The following is a 19618-nucleotide window of genomic DNA, read 5'->3' on the forward strand; positions in this document are numbered from 1 at the left end:
ACCAACGTCAAATGTTTTATTTTTTCATCACAAAAATAAAAGGAGAATAATTTTTTATTTTATTTTTGAGAATAATCTTTAGTTTTTATTTTGTTTCTCACCGGAAGCAGCAGCTTTTTCTTGATTATGACGTCACACTGCTTATGACGTATGAGCGCAGTGTAAAATTACAAGCTGGTGACGTAGCAGGGCAAACTTGAACTATGAAAAATTTTGCTGCTGACTAATTACATATTTTTAATTTACAACTTTTTTTTTATGTGTTAAAAAAACATTTTAAACCTTATGGTGATTCTTTTTTTTAAATGTTTTTTTTTAATATCAGAACTAACAACAATGTTTTAGCTAACAACGATATGTAGTAAGTGTTTAATTTTTATCTTAGTACATTAATTTTCTTACATAAAAAATATTAAAGCAATGCTATTTTTTATTTGATTTTTTACACGTTTTAAACATTAAAAAATCTATAAAAAACTTTACGCAAAAGATTAAAAATAGATACTGTGTTTCAAAGAAATGAGTTTTTAAAATCGTCATGAAATTTTATATAAATAAATTTAATTTTGTTTATTTAAAGCTTTAATGGGTTTATAGTGAAAACAAAAAAATATGAGCCTACGCAGTTTGTTAATTTTTGATAGTAAAAAATAAGTAAATTTAACCACAGTCTTAAAAATATTATATAAACATAAATAAAAACCAAACAAAAACTAGTTAATAAGTTTTGTTTTAGTTTAAATAATTAAGCTTTTATTATTTTAATAAAAGTATCGAAAGAGCTATGTAGTAAGCAAACTAAAATTACAAAAAATAATGATTGAATTTAAATGTAGTACAAAATAAATGTTAAATTAAAAATTTTTCAAAATTTAACTTAAACTGAAACTTATCTTATTTTAATTTAGTTTGCATAGCAAAGTCTTGAAAGAATATATATATTATTTTAGCTTGTTCAACTTTGTTTTTTTAATTTTCAAAAGTGTTTTTTTAGCCCAAACATATACATAAATCAACAATAAACTAAATGTATACAACAAAACAAAGTTAATTATATTTTTCTGAACAGTTCTAAACTTTTATTAACAACAAATTTTCTTAAATCCCAAAAAGACTCATTTATGACGTCACAATCAGAATCTCCTCCTCCCGACGACGAACGGGTCCAGTTCCTCCCCTCCAAGCCCTCCACCTCCTCAACTTCCAATGAGCCGTCACAAATGATGTCACAACCAACTATGACGTCACAGTACTCGTACAGCTGCGAGCAGGTACAACTGGGGGGTGTACCACTAGATGGCGCAAGGAGAGGAGTAAACAGGGACCCCACACACCGGACATCCGGGTCTTCTGTCAGTTCGTACCAGTCCGCAGTTTTCACGTTCCCTCCCCAAAATAATTCAGGTGATTTTGTTTATTTTAATTTAATTTAATTATTTAATTATTAATGTTGTACTGTGAGTGGTGACTATAAAATATATTTTATTTATCTACTCTGAGGTTTCTAAAACTCGAATTATAATACTTGGTGATAGAATTTTAATAAAGTTATGTAGTCTATTTTATACACATTAAATTTGTATTAAGATATTAAAACTTTATGATTTTATTTAAAACTATAAAGACTCTTTGGTTTTTTTTTAACGTACCGAATTTAGGGTTGTTTACGTCCAAAAAAAAGTGAGTTTAAGTTACAAAAATTTATTTTTCAAAGTCCATTTAACTTTCATTAGTTAATTTTCAGTCGTTTGTTTCCTTTTGGTTTATTTTAAAAGTAAAAATTAGAGCCCTCAACTTGAGTCCAAGTGAATAAATACAAATTTCATATTTCAAAGAGTTTGTTCTACAGGACAATGTTTCAATTTTACGTACGTGCGTACTTAAATCTCTGTAACTAACTCTAAAACCAGTTTCGAAACAGATCGCAAGTACCTTTAAATTTTTTTAAGTTTTTGCATTTTACTAAAAAAGTTCACAACTATTACTGTCCAAATTTCTTTTTTTATTACCGATTGTAAGTTGTTGTTAGGCCATATTGTCTTCATATATGTTTGTTTTTTTTACATAAACTAATTATCACTAAAGAGTTTTACAGGGTGAATCATTGTCTTGTAAATGGACTTTTTGAAGTATAAAGTTTTTGTAATTTTTAACTTTAGGGTCTTCAATATCGTCTTACGAATCCGCCGAAAGTTTCTTTCTCGGACAACAAAATAGCTCAGGTTTATTTATACCTATATATATACATGTTACATCAAAAAATTTTTAACAGCTCCTTTATTAGAAAATTATTACAATTCTAATTGTCCGAAAACTACAAAAACCTAATGTAGCTGGAATTTTTATTTTGCAATGAAACATAAAACATAAGTGATAAGCTGGTGTAGCTTCTTAATTTATTTTTAAAAATTTTTTAAACTATATATGTAGTGTTGACCAATACAAAAATATTTTATTCTTCTATTTATAGTTTACGTTTTTACTTTTATCTCTTGCGTCACCTAGTGCTCAAATATATATATATTTTTTTTTAACAAAATCTAATTTATATAAAGTTGAACTGCTACACAGGTATATGCACAAAAGTTTAGTTCATACTTGAAAAACAAATTGAGAAACTTTATAAAAAGCTACTGAAGTATATTAATAAAGTTAATTTCGTTCTTTTATTTTACTAATAACAATACAACAAGTTAAACAAGAAACGAATTTTTTAAGGTTTCGATTTAAGATAGATAGAGGTTTTATTTTTTTTTAAATAGACTTATTTCTGAGTAAAGTTTTAGTATTGCGTATTTTGTTTTGTTTAATATACTTTGAAATATTTCTGCAAATTTTAATTTTATGTTCAGCGTTCGTTTTTAAAAAACTTGTACTTAATAAAAAAGAAATTTATTAAAACTAAAACAACCAAATACTTTAAACTTAATGTTATTGGAAATAATAGCAAACTCAACAACGATCTATTAATATAAAGACACTAATTTTTGCAATAAAGTTCATTGAAAAAAATTAGATACATTTTAGCGGCTTTATTTCAGTGGGTTTTTTATAATTAGGCAATGAAATTTTTTAATGCGTAAAAATTCTTGTTTTGAAAACTTCGAAGCTCATTTCTTGCAACAGTGTTTGTTGATTTATTACAGCTTATTTCTAAACTTTTTTGTTGAATTTAAATCTATATTAGAATTTTATTAAGGAAGTTAAAGTCAAGAACAACTGCTTTAATTTTATAACTTCAAAGTAAATTTTGAAGTAAAATTAAAATTCATGAGTTTTAATTTAAAGTTTAAATACAAAAAGTAAAAGCAATAAAACTGAAATAAAATTTTCACCTACCCATAAAAAAGCGTAAAAGAGAAATAGTAAAAAGTAAAAATCAAAGCAAATTGAAATATCCATCTTATACTTTATTGAAATTAACTTTGCTTTGAAACAAAATAGTCAAAACAAGAATATTTGTTTACGTTTTTGTTTTATTTGAAGTTTTGTTGTATTTAAGCTTTTAAGTTTTTATTTTAAGTTATACTCCTTTAAAATTGTAATACTTTCTTTAAAGTTATTTGTTGATTTTCAAAAACTATATTCAGTAAGCTCAGAGTTTTTTATGTTTATGTAGCAAAAACATTATCACAATTGAAAGTAAAATAAAATAAAAAATTTAATGATGCATACAGACAAAAAAAAGTTAAAAATTGTAAAATTTTTGAGTTTTATTACATAAATTCTCAGTGAAGAAGACAATAAAGAATTTTAATATACATTTACGTTTGAAATGTTTACCGCGACATTAAACTAATACTGAAAAAATTAAATTAAATGCTTTTGTGGTTTAAAAGTTGTAAATTGCGTATAAACAGACGTTTGTATTGTAAAGTAGAAGAAAAAAAATCTCAAAGTGCAAACAAAATTGGGTGCATAATTTTTCTCGCATAGTACTAGCATAATTTATAATTTACCGATAAAAAAACATTTTACGATGGTTTTGTTATAATTGAGCGAGACTTAAGTATTCTGTAAAACTTTTGTTTTCTTTCCAAAACATTCTTATGGCAAGCAACAACTTCAGAAAAGCATTGATTTTCATCTAATAGAAAGCTTTTTTATATTAAAAATAGGTTTCTGACTTATGTTTAAAAAAGTATTTTTGCTAGACTAAAAATATGTATTGAAATATCTTATCTTTTTGTTTTTAATAAATTTAGTTTAGTTTATACAAGTACTTAATAAGAGTGACGTTATAAAGTTAGAAGTTATTTTTTCAATACTTTTACTTATTGCAGTAAGTATTTAGCTGTTTTTTGTTTAAAAACAACTTTAAGATTTTATTTAGTTTAAAATGGCATGTCGCAATTTAGTTTCCGTAACTAATTTTTCAGGAATATTTTTTCATTGACTTATTTTAAATCCTATTAGATTTAGTTGTAAATTGATATTTTTTAAATTCTAAATTATAATTTTTTGTATGTTTTAATGGTATAAGCTTTAAGCTTTTATGATTATAGTCTTTTAAATACTTATAAGTTTTGAATATGTTATATATTATGTAAAAAATATCTACGTAATTTTTTGAATTATTTTCGTTAAAGTATATGGCCATACTAACTAATTCATCAAAAATCATTAATCTGACTAATAGGGTTTAAAATTAAAGTTTAAAATTAAGTCACAAATTTAAAATTTTACTTTTTAAAACATGTCCTAAGTTAAATATTTAAAAATTTAGTGTATGTATAACAAAAAAAAATAAATTAATTAAATAAATTTAAACAAAATTAAAATTGTACTTTAAATAAAAAACAAATAACAGCAAATTTTAGTAAACAAAATGCCCTTCTCAGGAACGCAAACACCAGGTTCGAATTCGGGAAATTCCCAGAACCGAATGTCGTCCTCACTAAACGACATCCTTCAGTCTCTTCCGCTCAGAACAACTTCGCCCAACTATGACGTCACAGAGGGAGGCAAGAGGAGGAGCGCGCGAAATTCCTTCGGCAAGGAGTGGACGAAGAACCACTGGGACAAAATCAAACAATTAGGTTTGTTTTAATAAATTCAATTTTTTAATAAAATACTTAAAAACATTAGTTGTTTGAATTAAGCTTGTTTTATTTACGTTTAGTTTTGTAGAAAGTTTAATATTTTTTATCAAAAAATATTAAAATAAAAAGAAATGCAAGACTAAGAATTACTGTCATAAATTTACCAATTAGGTTTGCTTTAATAAATAAATAAGTAAACGTTTATTTAAATATCGTAATGATATAATAAATATGATAGTTTTTAGTACTTTTTTGTATAAAATCACTGACGTAAAAACAAGAATCAGGTTTGTCTGTTTAATAAATATTACTAAACTATTATTATTTTTAAATGACCTAATTTTAAATACTATTATTAAGTTGTTCAATTTAATCTTGTTTTTGTTTACGTTTAAGTTTGTAGAAACTTTTTTAGTTTTTATCAATTAAGTGCAAGACTAAGAACTAGAAGCAAAATATAAACAGTTAGATTTTTGTTTTAAATAGAACAAAATTTGCAATATTTAAGACATAACTGTAATATTTTTGATATAATATTAAACCACCTTAATTTGTTAAAATATAAGAACAAAACTTAGTGAAAATGTAAACTTTGCATATGCAATTTTTAATTTTATCAAAAATATTTATAAAAGTATGCGTAAGCTTGGGTTTGTGAATAATTTTATTTTTAATTAGCATTAAAGTTTGTATTGTTTTTAAAAATATATGTACATTTTAAGTTTAAATTTATCGAAAGAATTCGTGTGAAAGCAATAAATTTAATATAGTTATTTGAAATTTAATGCAAAAAATATAAAATAAGTAATTAAATTCTTGTTTGAACTTTAGATGAATGTGAAATAAATTATAAACCTTATTAAAGTACAAACCACATATCTGCAAAATTTAATATCAAATTATTGTAAAGCAATTTGTTTAAATTCTATAAAAAGTTGAAATTATGTTCAAATTATTAAATTTATAGTTTTTTAAATGAAAGAAGACAACAAAATTTTTATCTTTAACCGAAACAATTTCTACTTACTCCTTTATAGAGTTGATAAAATGTAAAAAAGACAACTTTTTGTTAAAACTTTATTTACAAGATTATTATATCAAAAATTTGTTTATCATCCAATGCTTTACTTATCAAACAATAAAGTTAAATATATCCTCAGTTACAATATATTTTGAACCAAGTTTTAGCTTATGCTTAAATATAAAAAAAGTTATAGCTTGAGAATATTCCAAAACACAACTATCTTCTATCAATATTTTCTTTGAGTAAGATAGTTTGTGACTCCTATAACATTATGATCTTTTAACTGCATAAAAGTATGAAGTTTTATAAATTTTTAAAGATTTGACCTGATTGAAATATTTTTTTATTTTTTAATCGTGATTTAGATACTTATTATGACATTAGATACTGCAAAACAATAACTCTTTGCAACTTGATATCAAAATATTTATTGCAATAAGAATGTAATTGACAGCTGATTTCAACTAAGTTCACAAAAAATTAACTTTTATGATTTTTAAAACAACTACATAACAATGTACTTGATTTTTTTTTAGTATGAATATGATACAATTTAGACAACAAAAATTTTCGGTTACTGGCTTAAAAATACACATTTAAGTTTATCTAATCTTGCTATTTTTTAAACTTTAGCGTTTATTTATATGGTTTATCATAACGATTACCACAACCTTATACTGAACCTGTTTTATAGTTTGATAAAGTATAAATTGACAATAAATAATATTTATTTTTAGTTATAAAAAAAAAGTTATTTAAGTTAAGTACTTCATTAATAGGGTTCAAATAAGTTTTCTACGTTAAAAACTATTTCAACTTAAAATTAGAATGAAAGTTTATACATAGTTTAATTAGTATAAAATACGTTCTTAATATGCTTTAAATTTACAAAAATTAAGAATTTTAAGTTAGAATGTTTACTAGTTTTTATTTATTTTTTGAACAAAATTCATTTATAAGTATACATATAAATGAAAAAATAGAGTTTTATAAAAATTTATTTAATTTTTGTACCCTTTTTTTAACTAAATCAAAAGTTCTATGTATACAAAAGAGGAAGGTATACTGAATATCATAAAGTAAGCTATGTTTAAATCAATCAATAAGATCAAAACTTTCAAGAAAACATAGTTGCCTTTTTTAATAAATAAATATCAAACTTCAGCAATTATACATAAAAAGCTATGTTGAGTTTTAATAAACTTATTAAGCTTTAATTTAGAATTAATGTATTTAAGATACTGATTAGGTAAAAATAAATTAACATGTTTTATATTTAGACAATTAAAAATAGTTTAGTAAGTAATAGTTCAAGTTCAAATATAACTTTAAAAACATGCAAACTTTTCATTTTTAAATACTCATGAAATTCGTTATTATGACGAATGAAACGTTTTGTGTGACGTCACAAATGTATGAATAACATATCTTGTGGTTTACCACGGATTGAAGCTAAAGTTGTAAGGGTTCAAATTTGTTTACACAAAATTAATGTGAAAAACAGCTTGAATATTTCAAAGATAGTTTAATTGAATAGCTTGAATGGTTTGTTTGAATTCATTTGCTGAATAATTTTTAATTGAAATTTAAAATAACCACTGTAGAAAAGCTCGATATATTGTAATTTGTTTTTGATAAAATTTAGAAATTTTTTTAAAAATAGCATTTTTGTAGCTTTATAGTTTTAAACTTAGTGTTAAAATTGTAATTTTTTATGAGACATTATTGATAAAAGAACTTCATATATTTTAAATCTAATAAGCAAGTAGAAAAAAATAACAGTTAAAATGGAATATTATTTCAACAACACAAAAGATAATGAGGTTTTTTTTTAGAATTTTATTGTAAAATCTTACATACACTACATATTAAAACCATACTTTTATTAAAAATATATATAATGTTAGCCTCTATTGTAAACTACATAATCTATAGTAACAGCTAAATATTGATAAGTAATTATATCACAGATGTTCTTGTGCTAAAACTTTATTCCGACTAACGGCGTTTCACTGCTCTCAAATAAATTTAAGAACAGATCTACGGAGTCTATAAAATGTTAACACACATTAGAAAAAAAGCAGAAAAAAGCATGTATAATTATGTATAGTGTTTATCTAGGTAGTAACTATAAATGGACTTTATGGTTTAAAAACAAAGTTTGGGATAAAAGCGTAAAATTATAAAATTGTCTACAAAAAAAACAAATTTAATAAAAGTAGGCACCAACCTCAAAAAGCTCTAAGAATAGGCAAATTTTAAAAATGAAAATTAAATTGAGTTGTGCAGAAATGTTACGTCATAATAATTTTAACAAACTATTCAATAATTTATACAGCTTGAAAACATGAAGTATTAAACTTGCAAGAATATATAAGTTTTGTGAAATAAATTAGTACATAAATAGACAGAGTTATTTAAAGTAGAATCGTCGGTTATGGGGACAGATATTCGATAAATCTTGCCGCTTATTCAGAAGTAGGTCTTTATCTTCTGCTGCAATTACTGCTCTTTCTGTATTGCAAGTTGGGCAAATTCTACTTACTCCGTTGGATGTATGTTTTATCTTTGAAACAATACTCCACTCCATGTTTGGCCTTTTACCGTACCTGTGAAAAAAGCTCCAGACATAATCCGATAAACGCGTGCTTTGTTTTTTATTTATATTTTTAAAAGTATGTTTATGATTAGCATATCTATCCTTGAAACTACCTGCTGTACTTCCGATATAAATTTTATCTGGGCCCTTACTTTCAACTTTAACTTTATAAATTACATTTTTAATTAAGCAATTACCTTTTAATGGGCAGTTATCTTTGTTTAATTTACGGCAATTACATGTTTTAGGCATATTACTTAACTTATTACTATTAGGGTTAGCTGGTTTTGAATATTTATTTATAGTTTTATTGTTATGCATTTTGCTTATACTTTTAGCGCTATTATCACTTACTTGTTCTAAGTTTTCTTTTATCATTTTAGAAATACTTCTAGTTATACGTTGATTATTATAATCTACATTATTGTTAGTATTATTGATATCGATATTTTCATTATCATTAATATTAATGTTATCATTATAGCTTATATCTTTAATGTTTAAAGTTTTAATATGTTTTACATTATTGTTACCATAATTAAAATTTTTACTATTAGGATTATTATTATTATTACTGTTATTAAAATTATTATTATTATTATTATTACTGTTATTATTAATTTGATTAGTATAATTAGAAATATTGTTCATATCTACGTTTCATAAAAAAACAAAGCACGCGTTTATCGGATTATGTCTGGAGCTTTTTTCACAGGTACGGTAAAAGGCCAAACATGGAGTGGAGTATTGTTTCAAAGATAAAACATACATCCAACGGAGTAAGTAGAATTTGCCCAACTTGCAATACAGAAAGAGCAGTAATTGCAGCAGAAGATAAAGACCTACTTCTGAATAAGCGGCAAGATTTATCGAATATCTGTCCCCATAACCGACGATTCTACTTTAAATAACTCTGTCTATTTATGTACTAATTTATTTCACAAAACTTATATATTCTTGCAAGTTTAATACTTCATGTTTTCAAGCTGTATAAATTATTGAATAGTTTGTTAAAATTATTATGACGTAACATTTCTGCACAACTCAATTTAATTTTCATTTTTAAAATTTGCCTATTCTTAGAGCTTTTTGAGGTTGGTGCCTACTTTTATTAAATTTGTTTTTTTTGTAGACAATTTTATAATTTTACGCTTTTATCCCAAACTTTGTTTTTAAACCATAAAGTCCATTTATAGTTACTACCTAGATAAACACTATACATAATTATACATGCTTTTTTCTGCTTTTTTTCTAATGTGTGTTAACATTTTATAGACTCCGTAGATCTGTTCTTAAATTTATTTGAGAGCAGTGAAACGCCGTTAGTCGGAATAAAGTTTTAGCACAAGAACATCTGTGATATACATTCCGATAAGCTTAGCTTATCAGGATCTCCAGGATTTAACGCCTTATAACGTTACATCTTATCTTATGATAAGTAATTATATATATCTTTAGGTTTAGCTAGCCGTTTTTTCTTAGCTTATGAAAGAAGCTATAAAAAATAACATAAACAAAACAAGCTGTAGCTAAAAATAACAATTTAGTTTACAATAAACAATTCCAAGTTGTAAAGTTTGAAGTAGTTATTTTTACCAGGTGATAAAATGAGCTTGAAAATTAATGCTAAATTATAATAAATACAAACATATAACATGCTCTAGCTAAAAATAACTTTTAAGTTTGCACAACAAATATCATAATACAAATGTCAAGTTGTAAAATTAACAGCTTAAACATTTTAAAAGATAATCTTTGTTTTTCAATAAATGTTTTATGTAATCACGTTGTCAATTTAATTGCCAAAAACAAAAATGATGACTTTATAATGTCTTTTGTGTGCCAAAGTTCGCGATGTAATGAAATTTTTTACTCCTCTGCTTATTTTTCACAGCAAACTGTTTAATGGATTTTTATAAAACTGGGTAAAATTATAACACTAAATAAACATTTATTTTATTTTATATATAAAAACTTATATCTAATATATTTAACTATACTAAATATTTATTACAACACTTATATGATAGTACTTATACGATAGTATTACAAAAGAAAATTTGTTTTCACGCTTTTGAGTCAAATCGAAAAGTATTTGAAAGCAGAGCCAATATAAACAAAGCTTTTTAAATCTAACGATTCATCTTAACTTGATTAATCACTATTATACTCTTAAAGACAAAAGTGTAAAAATAATAAGGAAAATATACAATCACTTAGGATAGATCTGCAAACTAAAGTCATGATAGCCAACAAACAAAGAGGTGCATTTTCCCAGTTCTATACCCTTTCATTTTTTTTTAATTTGTTAACCATCTTTCCAAGACCTGTCACCACTCGATGAATCAAGCATTAAATTTCAAAACAAAAAAAACAGTTGTGATTGTTATAAGTGTAAAAATTATTTAATGCTTGGCCACCCTGCACCCAAGCAAACTATTGTTACGTCATAAAACAAAACATTCATTTGTTTTATACCAAACCAATCTTCTCTTTATAGACAAATTAAAACTACGGAATGCAGCAAACCATATTCCTGATTGTTTTATACCTTATTTATTTGTTTTATTTATGATATCCTAATCATTTGTTATACTACCTTAATTAAAGTTGAACTCAAAATAATGATGCATCAGTATTAATGCAGCAAACTGTCCTTCGGGTTTGCTTCGATATTCAGATATCTTTTGTGAACTTCATTATATATATTATAACCAATTACAACATTCACTCTAATACCTAATAATTTCCCCTAAACAGAAGAATCCTCCTCCCAAGCGCGTCGCTGCAGCAAACTTTCCTCCGGATTCGCGCCGCTGATGATCTTCGGAGGACTTGTGTTCGTGTGCATCGGAGTTTCAGCTAATTTCAACTCCACCACGGAGGACAGCGAGAAACTGCGCCAACTAGCGGTGGCCCCCTTGGTGATGGGGAGCTTCATGTTGACCCTTGGAACCGTTCTGTTGTGCACTTGGTTCGGTTGCAAGTCGGTTTTGTTGATTTTTTTAAATATATAATCATTTAATTACCCTTAAAACATTATACTTATTTCTAAATTCTTCTTTGATTTTAAACTCAGTAAGATAATCTACAATTTTTCAACTTATATGTAATAATTTGACTTCGGAGATTGATTTACTATTTTCATGAATAAAAGCTGCAGTTGGTTCATTTTAGGAAAGACGAAAAGACTAAAAAATTGTAGATTAATGCATATATTTTGATTAAAATAAGTTTAGAAGATCACAAAAAAGTAAGATCTGATCAAAAAAGTCAAACAATTGAAGCATGAACAAAAAACTTCAAAATTAAAATAATAACAACAAGCCAAATCGATAAAAATATTATCACTATAAAATTCTTACAGATGGAGGGCGGCAAAGATCGACCGTCAAGTCCTTCTGGTTTTATTTTTCTGTATATATTTTTTTAATTTGCTTATACTGACGTTGGGGACCGTACCACTAAAACTAGTGATATTGATTATTTTATTATATTTCTTCTTTTCTAATTTTATCTTTGATTTTTAATCCGGTATAATAGCCCACAACATAATAGTTTGACTGTAAAATTGACTTACTACTTTTTTCGCGTATAAAAGAGCATAAAAATTGGTTATTTTTAGGAGAGACAAAAGACTAAAAAGTTGTAGAAATAACCATAAACGCATTTTTTTGAATATAATAAGTTTAAGAGCTCACTTTATTTTGTAGTTTTTTATTTAAGCTTCACTTGTTTGACTTTTGTGATCAGACTTCATTTTAAAGTCAAACAAGTGAAGCTAAAACAAAAAACTAAAAAACTAAATGATAATAACAACAAACATTGCAACTTAAAAATATTAGTTTAACAAAATATCTTCTTGCAGAATAACCTACAACATTTTCATTTTATATAAGATAATTTGACTTATAGATTGATTTACTGTATTTATAAATACAAAGCATAGAAGCCGCTGTTGGTACTTCTAAGGAGAGATAAATTTGAAATATTAAAACGTATTTTAAATATAACAAATTTAAAAGCTCTATATAAAGTAAAATCTGATCAAAAAAGTCAAACAAGTGAAACATGAACAAAAAACTACAACATTAAAATAATAACAACAAACCTAATTAATGTAAATATTATCATTATAAACTTTTTGCAGATGGAGGGCGGCAAAGATCGACCGTCAAGTCCTTCACGGGTCCAGGGACCGCATCTATCACCAAGACAACCACGACGCTAACCTGTTAAGCGCCATTTTCTCCAAGTTGTACGGGTACAACGGGCCCCACAGAGGTTCCCATGACAACGACTCCGTCTTCTCCCCAACAGTCATGATCCCTGCACAATCCACTTCTTCAAGCAACAAAAGCGAAAATTCGGCCACGTGAGGGAGGCGTTAAGCTGTAAACTTTTTGAATTTCAATGCTTGTTTGAGTTTTGCGTCTTTTTGTAAGTGAGTTTGCAGTTTTATTTAATTAGTCTTATTACTTTTGATTTAATGTTTTTAGTTTTTGTTTTGATTAACGCTGCTTAGTTGTTTCAAAAAACCAATTACAAATACTTGTAGTGATAAAAACTAATGATTTATTATTAATTTTTATAAGACTTATGATAAGCATACGAAAAGTACTCAAAGTTTTAAAGTTTAACTTTATTAGCACAATTGAAAGCAATCTATACTAAAAAATACTTTTATAAAAATTTTTTTTTCTAATGTTCACATATTCATTAAAACTTTTATATCTAAGTTTTTTCGTTACAACAATTAGAAAATAAAACTTTTGCAAAAACAATTTGTTTAACATACTCTCCATTTTTACACAAAAATTTAGCAATCATGAAATCAAATTTATCCAGAATTTTTCGGTTTTATTTAATGCACAACTATTTTTATCATTACATTTTTTTCTAATATAAACTAATATTAAAAAACTTCTTACTGCCTAACTAGTTTATAAAATGTGTTAAGTCTTATAATTTAACAACTGAAATGAAAATAAATGAAAGTTAGTGTTTTAAGCTTCAACTTGTAAAACACTTATTTTTATCTTGATTAAAAATAGAGTTTATTGAATATGTACTTTTTATAAATACAAGATTCAAAACCAGACACAACTTAATATGTCTTCAGTATACTTTACCACTTAAAAATTGCTGCTTAATTTATTTTAGACTTTATTGTTGTACTACAAAGTAGTTTCATACATTTTCTTTATTTGTTTTAAGCTTTATAATTGCAACTTAATTTAAAACATTTGCTGCAGCTATTTTTTATTTTACTCATGTCTTTGTACTGAAAGTTTTCTCTTTATAGTTTGTTAAGTTTTACATCGTAATAATTTGGTAAAACTATCTGTTGTTTTCTATTCTTTTCATATATTTAATTATCGACTTTTTTGTACTTTTTTTTCACTTTTTTAAATAAATGTTACAAGTTGTTGAAAGTTTGAGAAGTTCTTTAATGTAAAAAATAGTTTTAGAATTACATTACAGTTCAAGTTTTATTTTTATTGTTATTGTACTTTAAACATAACAAAGTTAACATACATAAGAGGAGTTATTAAAAGCTATTGAATTCTTTATAATAGTTAAATTAATTACAACTATAATATAACAAACTTATTAGAATTTTGAATTTAGTATAGAAAGTAAGCTTAAAAATCCTTTGCAGTACATTACAAGTCTTTTAAGTTTCGAGGACAAAGAAAAATTATATAAATTTAGTGTAAACAACCATAAAACAGTTGAATTAGCCAAACTAAAAAATAATTACATGTTAAAAAATATTTTTTTTCTAATAACAGTTGACTATACAAACCATAAAAGTTTTTTCTGTAAAAAGTTAATCACAAAACTTTTTAATATATTGTTGATATTATAAGTTGTTACTTGAAACGTTACTGTTAAATTTTTAAAAACATACTAAACAAAAGTTAACGTCAAAAGGAACTTAAAACTGTTTTTAATTTTGTATACAAAAAATACTTATTGTAAACTAAAATAATAAGTTTTCAAAGCAAGTAAAGTTAAACTTTTAAAATTTTATATATGTAAAACCAATCAACAATAATTTAAAAACTCCCCCAAAAACATTGTATACTATGGGTATCCCAACTGCAATATTCGCTTTATCCATTCTAACCAGCTAATCTAACTGGACACACGTATAAAGATGAACATTTTATAGATTTTATAATATTATTTTGTCGTATGTTATTTAGTCTTGACAATCTTTATTTAAATTAGTATTTTTATCATAGTTTTACACTAAAGAACAATAACTAATTTTATATACAGTAAGAACAAGTTAACAGTATTCGTAAATAAGAAGGACAGAGCAACTAAAAAGGTTTTTCTTTTGATTAAAGTAAAACAATATTTGAAAAATGTCAGTAAAAACTTTGTGACCCAACAGTCATATTATAAATCCATCTGATAAAATTGTATAAATATTTTAGTAGGTGCGTAGAAAAAAAAATGGGTATAATATTTTTAAAGTCTTATTGAAAAGAATTTCTGATCACTTTTAAAAAGTAAAACCTTATTAAATTTGACTCTTTTACAATGAAAAATTATCAAAAACTAGCATGAGTTACATCAAACTAAGTTAAGTAATTTTAAGTTACCATAAGGTTTGTAAAAAAAATTAAAACCCAAAAACTACACACCTAAGAATAATAAAATAGTAATTAGCATATACAACAAAAACACATATTTCAAGAAAAATCAAACATTCTTGGGAAGCCTGAGTGTTTTTACAAATAAGTTCAACTGAGTTTTTGTTCTAAGCTGCCCTGATTTTATGACACAGCTAAATTACATTGATGACTCAAGCTGGATATTCAAAGGGTTGCAAAGAAATCAGTTTTAAAAAAGTAGCTTGAATTGTTGGAAAGATGTGTAAAAATAATAAAACTCATGAGTCATGACTACTAAAATCATATTTTATGTAGTTAGTCAAGACTGAAAACTTAAAAAGTTTACTGTATAAATAAAAGGACTTAAAAGCTGGATTGAAAAAGAAAACAAAAATTAAAATAAAAACAGATTTCAAAGCGATAAAATTATTATATTTTAAAAATAGCTTGGAACTTGAGAAAAACTTCCAAACTAGCTTAAGTTTTAAAAAAAAAAACTTAGCCAACCTGAATTATTTAAAAAAGCATTTAAAATTTCAGACTAGCGTAAGGTTGTGGAAACTTTGTATTATTTCATTTTTAACGTTGTTTTCTTGATTTTATCATTTATTTATTAAACTCAGAAAGTTCACACTCATATGATTTTAAAAAATAAATAGTGACTAGTAATATTTTTCTAGAAAATATGAGCTAAAGTAAAACATTATAAAAAAAAACACTAAATGTGAAATTTTTTGAACCTTAAAATTATTTATTTGAACACTTATACTAAGTATTGTTATTATACTTTAAGAAAATAAAAAACTCACAATAACTCATTAATTTAATTATTTAGTATAATAAAACAACTTCTAACTCTGATTATTATTAAAGCTTGTTATTAATTTATTAATGTAGTACCGTAAAAAATTCGTTTTATAAATGTAAAAATATTTTTTAATTTTATTTATAGAATTTAGAATTGTCCTATCTAGCATAGTATTGTTTTCAGAAAATGTTACAGAGTTACCACTCTTTAAGTGCAAAAAACTATACTGAATGACCTTTAAATATCCTCAGTTTTTTAAACTACCCTGTGTTTATTATAAAGTAACCAAGTGACTGAGTCTTTGATTTTTTCAAATTTACTTAGATATCCTAAGTCATTCTGGAGCTTTTAAATTTTTTAAACTGTCTTGAGTTATCCTGAGTGTGTACACTGTGTAGCAACCCTGATGTTATTAGAAACTAGATATTTCTAACATTATAGGATTTTAAGTTATTGCATTTAAAACTAGTTGAAATTTTTTATTAACAAAAAATATAAAACGTTTATTAAATTTTAGCAAAATAAATTAATCAAGATAATTAACTAGCATTTTATACATCTTTTATGTTTTTGTGGTTTCATAACATGTTTGTTGGTTAAAACAGAGACCTTTCTTGATATCAGTTCATTGTCTATAACTAAGAGCTATCTTCTAAACTTTTATTACAGAAATACTTATCTTGGAAAAGAATGTTTTTAATAATGCTTTGATGTTTTGAGAAGGAGTCTTGTTGAAACGTTGAGGTGTTTCCACTAATACTTGCTGAGTCGGCAAAAAACAAATAATGATTTTTTTAATTTTTAGTTATTAAAAATTTAATTGTTGTAAATTTTTTAATATGTTTGGGTAGGGTGGGTTAGGGATAATTGTATAAACAGAAAATATTTTATTTCAAAGCTTTAAATTTTTTAATATGTTTGGGTAGGGTGGGCTAGGGATAATTGTATAAACAGAAAATATTTCATTTCAAAGCTTTAATTTTTTTGATGACTCAGCAAATATGGGAAACACCTCAACATTAAAATTGGACCCTTTAAAAAGAAAATTAGAGTGGTCAAACAATTAAGTAGATTAGTTAATAAAAAAAGCGAAATTAGAGCTAAACTAAACTTTTTTGTTGAACTATCGTTTGAATCTATCAAATTAGATAAAATTTAACTTTTTTAAATACCCTAAAAATTTTGCACACCCCAAAACGAAATTCATGTACACTCTAGGTTGCACCAGTGTACAATTTGACGACCACTGGATTATACTATACATGTTAGATCCAATTATTCATAAGTTATTTCGGTTTTTTAAATTATTTTAAATGCAGCTGTTGTATTTAAATTTCATTAAATCTTGTTTTTTTGAAACTTACACCTTTTATTTAATTCCACAAAACTCAACGCTTTAAAGTTCAAGTTAAAGAAACTAAAGCAATAAAAACACCTAGACTTACGCAATACTTAATTTATAGCGACTATTAGTTATACTTTTCTATAAAAAGCTCATACATATTGTAATTTAAAATTTTAGTCTCACATAAAGTTTCAACTTGCAAACATAATATAGAGTTTTAATAATAATTATTAAGATATACGCAGTCTTACTAAGATATTAAGTATGTTTTAGTATAACAATCTATGTTTCAAAATAAATTATATAGGAGATTTTTTGTCTCTCCAGTTAATTTAAACTTTACACATATTTAAACGTAATTTGAGTTAAAAGTAAAAAAAAACTACTTTGTAACCAAAATAATTGGAATCTTAAATTCAATTTTTGAAAAAGAAAAAAAAAATCTTATCAAACTTTTATATGAGGCCTAGTTTTAGAGTTATAGTTTAGATAATGCATTTGAATGATTTTGGTTTTCATAACTTATTTTTTCATCTTGAATATTTGAATACTTAACAATATGGTCCTTTAGTAGCAAAAGCCCATTTTAGCCTCAGATATGTTTCCAAACCTAAATCTATTTATTTTCTACAATATTTCTTATTAAATTCTCTTAAAATGCAAATTAAACATAAATAAGTTAATAATTTGTCTTTTCCACTTTTCCATTTGATCTTCATTGTTTGGTTTTATGGCTTTGTTAGGTTTTTTTTATTAACATTATGTATAATGTATTAAATGTAGCACTGTTATAAATAATAGTTTAAAATGTTTTGAATTTTTAAACAGCACTGTTTTTAATAAATATTTTAATGAAACAGATTATTAGATTTCTATTTTAAAGTTAGTTTAATAAACTTAAACATGTTTTAAATATTTTCAATTATAGTATACTAAACTTTTCTTTATATCACTGACAAATTACAATATTTAGAAATAGTAGTTATAAAAGTCTAAAACTAATAGTAACAAAATTTTCACTATTTTAATTTTTATTGAAGTTTAACATTCCTGCACACTCAAGTATTTAAGTTTTTGATATAAACTTGCTGTAAAAATTATTAGTAGATTGGTTATAAGTAAAGAAGATTGTTTTTTAGTAAAATAGTCTACTCTTTTTGTTTTTTTTGATATGCTCTTTTTATTAAAAACCTGATATCAGAGTTTGATCATTTGTATCAGAAGTTTCTTTGAGTTTTGTTTATAGTAAAAAGTTTCTGGTAGCTAAGATAGAACCAAAAAACAAGGTGGACCCCCTTATGGCATTAAGATTGGCTCTTAATTTAAAGCTTAGTCTATTTAGTAAAAAGTTTTAAAGCCTAAAAATTTCTATTTTGTCTATTATTAACTCTATCATAAGCTTAAATCATCTTAGAATTTTTTTTTGATCTTAAATTTTCACAAAAGTAAGTACCTTGCAGTATTAAGAAAAACATAAATGAGCTGAGTTAAAAAATGTTTAATAAGTATTTCAAAAAAATCAGAAACTGTATTTTATTCTTTATTTTATATAAACAATAAAAATTGTTGCCACTTGACCTGGAACAACCCAGAATTTGACAATTTAGGTTAAAAAAACCTGGAACTTGAGTAATTTTGAAAAAAACCTGGAATTTTGAACAAAAATAACTAAAAAAACCTGGAAATTTTACCAATTTTCACATGTTTAGTAGTAAAATTTTGATTTTAAATCTGGCATAAAATTAAAACAATGTGTTATCATCAAATTTTTTTTTACTAAAGACATATTTAAAGTTGCTTTACAGTATCTTTTTAATGTTTTTACACTATTGGATGCTGTTTCTTACCTTAAACTTAACTGTAAACTAAAGATAGACACAAAAATGTGTACTTTTAACAGGGTTGCCACACACTCAATGAACTCAGGGAATTAAATGAAACCCATGGATTTTTCAAATTAAAGAAACTCTGGGATTTTTGATGTTTTTTTTTAAACTCAGGAAAACTTAAGCAGTTTTAATTTTTCTAAAAATTTCAGGAAAGTATTAAAATTTTTCTAAAAATCTCATGGAAATATTTTTATAGATCTAGGACAAGATTTAATTAATCCAATTTAAATTTTTGCTTAAAAAATTAATTTTATTTGTTTTTAAGTGCTCATTTATAAACTT

At 24.8% G+C, this 19618-nt stretch overlaps 1 protein-coding gene across 1 annotated transcript; it reads left to right on the forward strand.

Moving 5' to 3' along the window:
- The first annotated feature begins 1076 nt into the window (after positions 1-1076).
- Positions 1077-13398, forward strand: LOC145842529 (uncharacterized). The gene is made up of 4 exons (XM_082949990.1): positions 1077-1404; positions 4842-5039; positions 11426-11651; positions 12816-13398. The coding sequence occupies exons 1-4, from the start codon at positions 1122-1124 to the stop codon at positions 13042-13044; spliced, it is 936 nt and encodes a 311-aa protein (XP_082806116.1). The 5' UTR covers positions 1077-1121; the 3' UTR covers positions 13045-13398.
- The last annotated feature ends 6220 nt before the right edge of the window (positions 13399-19618 follow it).

Source organism: Thalia democratica, chromosome 8 (assembly GCF_965202585.1).
Source record: "Thalia democratica chromosome 8, ktThaDemo2.hap1.1, whole genome shotgun sequence".
Lineage (NCBI taxonomy): Eukaryota > Metazoa > Chordata > Thaliacea > Salpida > Salpidae > Thalia > Thalia democratica.

Bases quoted from the DNA above. Each gene is read 5' to 3' on its own strand.
- LOC145842529 (XM_082949990.1), top strand. From the start codon at position 1,122: ATGACGTCACAATCAGAATCTCCTCCTCCCGACGACGAACGGGTCCAG. The intron at 1,405-4,841 runs GTGATTTTGTTT...TGCCCTTCTCAG, and splicing joins CCCTCCCCAAAATAATTCAG to GAACGCAAACACCAGGTTCG. The intron at 5,040-11,425 runs GTTTGTTTTAAT...TCCCCTAAACAG, and splicing joins GGACAAAATCAAACAATTAG to AAGAATCCTCCTCCCAAGCG.